The sequence below is a fragment of the Nicotiana attenuata genome, chromosome 11 (assembly GCF_001879085.1).
Source record: "Nicotiana attenuata strain UT chromosome 11, NIATTr2, whole genome shotgun sequence".
NCBI classification, from domain to species: domain Eukaryota; kingdom Viridiplantae; phylum Streptophyta; class Magnoliopsida; order Solanales; family Solanaceae; genus Nicotiana; species Nicotiana attenuata.
Window position 1 is genome coordinate 25,360,979 of NC_031999.1, and position 3,979 is coordinate 25,364,957.

Consider the following 3,979-nt stretch of genomic DNA (forward strand, 5'->3'; position numbering starts at 1 on the left):
GTATGGAATCGCCTTTGTTAGGGAGCGCTTTACCCCCAATGTGGGACTTCCCGATGCAAATCCGGATTTAGTCGGACCCCAATGTGGGTACCGGACACCAAATGACAAACCCAAAAAAAAAAAAAGCTAATACTCATATAAATTCTACACAAAAATCTTCATATGATTTATCCATATTAAATGTGTAATACTTTGTTCCAAACCGATCCTATAAAAATGATGACATAGCCAAGAGTGAGGTCAAAATTGGACAATTATAAATAGTACTTAGCATATAAAACTAAGGGCTAAGTTTATTTAATTGCTTATCTATTTGAAAGTTGTCTTGGATGTATAATTTTATATAGGAGTGCACATTTTTTTTTCCCTTCTTTTAGAGAGAATAGAATGTGGGTCTGCTTCTATTCTTTCTTGAAGTTAGATTGAGCCTCAGGTTTTTGGCAGCAAAGCAGCATATGGTTTCTGGGTTTTTTGTTCTCTCATGGCTGAATGTTGGACATATGTTGTTGCATGCAAGCTAATTCATTCCCTAAGATTATTTCCCTTTTTGGGTATTTCTTCATTTTCTCGGTAACACTGTTTCTCCTCTCTTTTTAAACCTCAATCCCTAGCATTTTCTTGAATTTGATCTGGGTATTCTGTTTCTTGATTATTGTATTATTTTTGAAATCTGTTGATGGGTTTTATGATTCTCACTGGAAGTGATAAATGGGGTTTGATTTCTAATACTAATGTCTTTTGATGTGAATCATTGGGCTAAAAAAACATTGAAAGATTAGAACTTTACTTTCTTGGTGTGTTAAAAAAGGAGTCTTGAATTGATTTTCTGGAGTGGAAAATTTATGTGATGGGATCTCAGGGTGGTGGTGGTGGTGGTGGTACTAGTATGGGTGCAACTCAAGCACAAGACCCGAAGCCCAATGCATTGGCTAGGCAAGGATCATTATATAGCCTCACACTTGATGAGGTTCAGAATCAATTGGGGGATTTGGGGAAACCACTGAGTAGTATGAATCTTGATGAGCTTCTTAAGACTGTATGGACTGTTGAGGCTAGTCAAGGAATGGGGGGAACGGATTACGGGGCGCTGCAGCATAGCCAGGTTGCTTCGGGTAGTTCTCTGCATCGACAGTCGAGCATTACACTAACCGGTGATCTATGTAAGAAGACTGTTGATCAGGTTTGGCAGGATATTCAACAGGGGCAGAAAAGGGATAATAGTGATAGGAAAACTCAGGAGCGGCAGCGTACTCTTGGTGAGATGACACTGGAGGATTTTTTGGTTAAGGCTGGAGTGGTTGCTGAGCCGACTCCGGGCAAGAGAAGTAGTTCAGGCTCTGGTTTAGGGGGTGATTCAATGGCATTGCCACAACAGCAAGCTCAGTGGTCACATTATGCAATACCTCAGATACCACCACAGCAACCACAGCAGCAGAATATGCTACCCGTTTTTATGCCTGGACATCCGGTTCAACAGCCTTTGGCTGTTGTTGCCAACCCAATAATGGATGCAGCTTATCCTGAATCTCAGATGACAATGTCTCCAACCGCTCTGTTGGGCACATTATCGGACACGCAAACACTTGGAAGAAAGAGAGTTGCACCAGAAGACGTGGTTGAGAAGACTGTTGAAAGGAGGCAGAAGAGGATGATTAAGAATAGGGAATCTGCAGCGAGGTCACGAGCAAGGAAGCAGGTGACTTTTTGAAATATGTTGCTGAGTATTGAATATAGTATATCATCTCCATGACTATTGAAATATTATCTTTTGATCAACAGGCTTACACCCATGAACTGGAGAACAAGGTTTCACGGCTCGAAGAGGAGAATGAAAGGCTCAAGAGACAGAAGGTATGTTTTGTGATAGCAAACTTTCTCGTCTGTGAATATGGTATTCATTTGCTTATCCTTCTAGTCATTATCTGAGAGTGTGGTTATCGGTACTTTGTATCATTTGCATTTACTTGCATTGATGTGGTCATCACTAAAAAGTGTGAATGAGTCCAAATGCTAAAACACATGAGAAACAAATGTGAAAGAAATGTAGAACAATTTCAATGTAACGATTTTTTGATACCATTTCCGACATATAATGCTGACCTGTTTACTATTGAAACCTATATTTTTCCAGATATGTACGATTTTCACTGCTCTGCAGAACAACCTCTCATTCAATCCAGTCTAACAATCGTCTTATTGCTACTGTCTGAAGCGCTAACTCGTGAAAGAATGTTGCTTAAATCTCATATTTATTAAGGTTAGAAACAAAATGATGTTGATCGTTTATGCAATGAGAAGACACAGTCTCTCTTGTTTAATTTCCCTTACCCCATATGTAAGGCAAATGAATTTTGAGGGTCTATCACTGAATCCTTTCTCAACAAAAAAAGATCTAGTACTGAATTGCAGTTTAGTTTTATAACTTTATATTCATCCTTGTATCACTGCATTTCATTTTGTAAAACCTCTATACTATTACGTTTCCTTTTTGCTAGTTGAGTTGCATAAAGGTGCAGTAGCTATTTGATGGTTAAAGTTCACTGCTTATTCACATTGGCGAAGGAAATAGCTTAGTAGTTTAAAACCCTCAGGCAATCTCCCGAAAGTTTACGATAATTCTCGTGTCCCTTGGTTCATTGAAATAGGATAAGGTGGGCTAAGGAAGAGATAGACAACAATGTATCTATGTAAAAACTCACTGCATTCATTCAAGTTTGTTCACGTGAGAAACTAAGAGAAGAAAGGAGATAACTTAATCATCTGATCAATACAAGACACACATATTAGGTGTCAAACACAGTATACAAATGATATTTTTCCCGATGTGGGATAGTATTCAACCTTTGGTGTATGTTCTCTACTTTTTGGTACATTGCTTGTATAGCAGAGCTTTTCCCAACATGAATAAAAATATTTACCTCATCAATAAAGATATTCTAAACTTTACCATTCTAAAACTAATTCTTAACATTCTAACAGTTCATGGCTTACTTAAGGGGTTAGGAGCAAAGAGGAATGAGTGTTACGAGAGGATCACTTTCCTTTCTATACAAAAAGGGGATGGTAGTCTACACGAAAATAAAGGCAGATTGTTAGTCTTCATCCATCTGAATAGGATCAAAGTAGTTTCAAGTATGCATCTTCTTTCTGTGTTGGCAAGTGTACTCTTTTCAGGTTGGCTCAAGGCTGCAGACTTCGGAGGTAAAGTCAAAGATTAGAGGAATAGTTATGCAGTCGTCTTTGGGAGGATAGGATGAAGATGATAGAGTCGATCAATGAGTTTTGGAGAAACAGAGAGATTGGAATGGGTAAGAGATCCAAAGGAAAGGTAGCACAAGGAGTAGGTCAAATGAGAGACTGGTGATTGCACAAGACTAGTTGGAGGCAGAATTAGAGGGCGTGGTGGTTAAAGGAGGAGAATGGTAATACTAAGTTTTTTCAAATGGTAGCGGTAGCGAATAGGGCGAGGAATTTCTTTGAGTATCATAGGGGTTGGCATAAAACCGAAATAACCAACCAAATCAAAATTTTCCATTTTGGTTTTCCGGTTTATTTGGTTGGTTCACAGTTAATTTTTTATAACTTCGGTTCTTCGGTTCGGTGGTTGGTTTCAAGGGCTTGGTTTTTCGCTTTTCTTTTCTTATCTGTTTTGTCTATTTAGTTTTGAAAGTAGCGAACTTAGCTAAATTTTATTGAACAACTCTTTGCAACTTATGAGGCTGTAACCAAATAGATTTATTCCTACATGATCCCAAAACAGAAACGATTAAACCGAAACAAACATGAAATACTCGAACCAAATCGAAATTACTACGTTTTAGTTTCCGATATCAAAATCGACGATCCAAATACCAAACTGACTGATATCCCACCCCTAGAGTATAAAGTCAATGAGGCAGTGATGAAGGGTGAGGAGGAAGTGAGAGGGGCAATGCAAGATTTTACAAACAGTTGTGTATGGAGGAGAAGGTTGGGGGGG

The 3,979-nt window shown here is 38.6% G+C and overlaps 1 protein-coding gene across 2 annotated transcripts in view; it reads left to right on the plus strand.

Moving 5' to 3' along the window:
• The window catches only part of LOC109234257 (ABSCISIC ACID-INSENSITIVE 5-like protein 2), a 6,278-nt gene continuing 2,515 nt past the window's right edge, over positions 217 to 3,979 (plus strand). Inside the window, exons 1-3 of one of the 2 annotated variants that reach the window (XM_019400164.1) lie at positions 217 to 1,696; positions 1,780 to 1,851; positions 2,132 to 2,408. In XM_019400164.1, coding sequence (XP_019255709.1) covers positions 848 to 1,696; positions 1,780 to 1,851; positions 2,132 to 2,185 — 975 coding nt within the window. In that variant the 5' untranslated portion in view covers positions 217 to 847 and the 3' untranslated portion in view covers positions 2,186 to 2,408. Of the gene's footprint in view, positions 1,697 to 1,779; positions 1,852 to 2,131; positions 2,409 to 3,979 lie in introns of those variants that run through there. The other variant, XM_019400163.1, reaches the window with a different exon arrangement.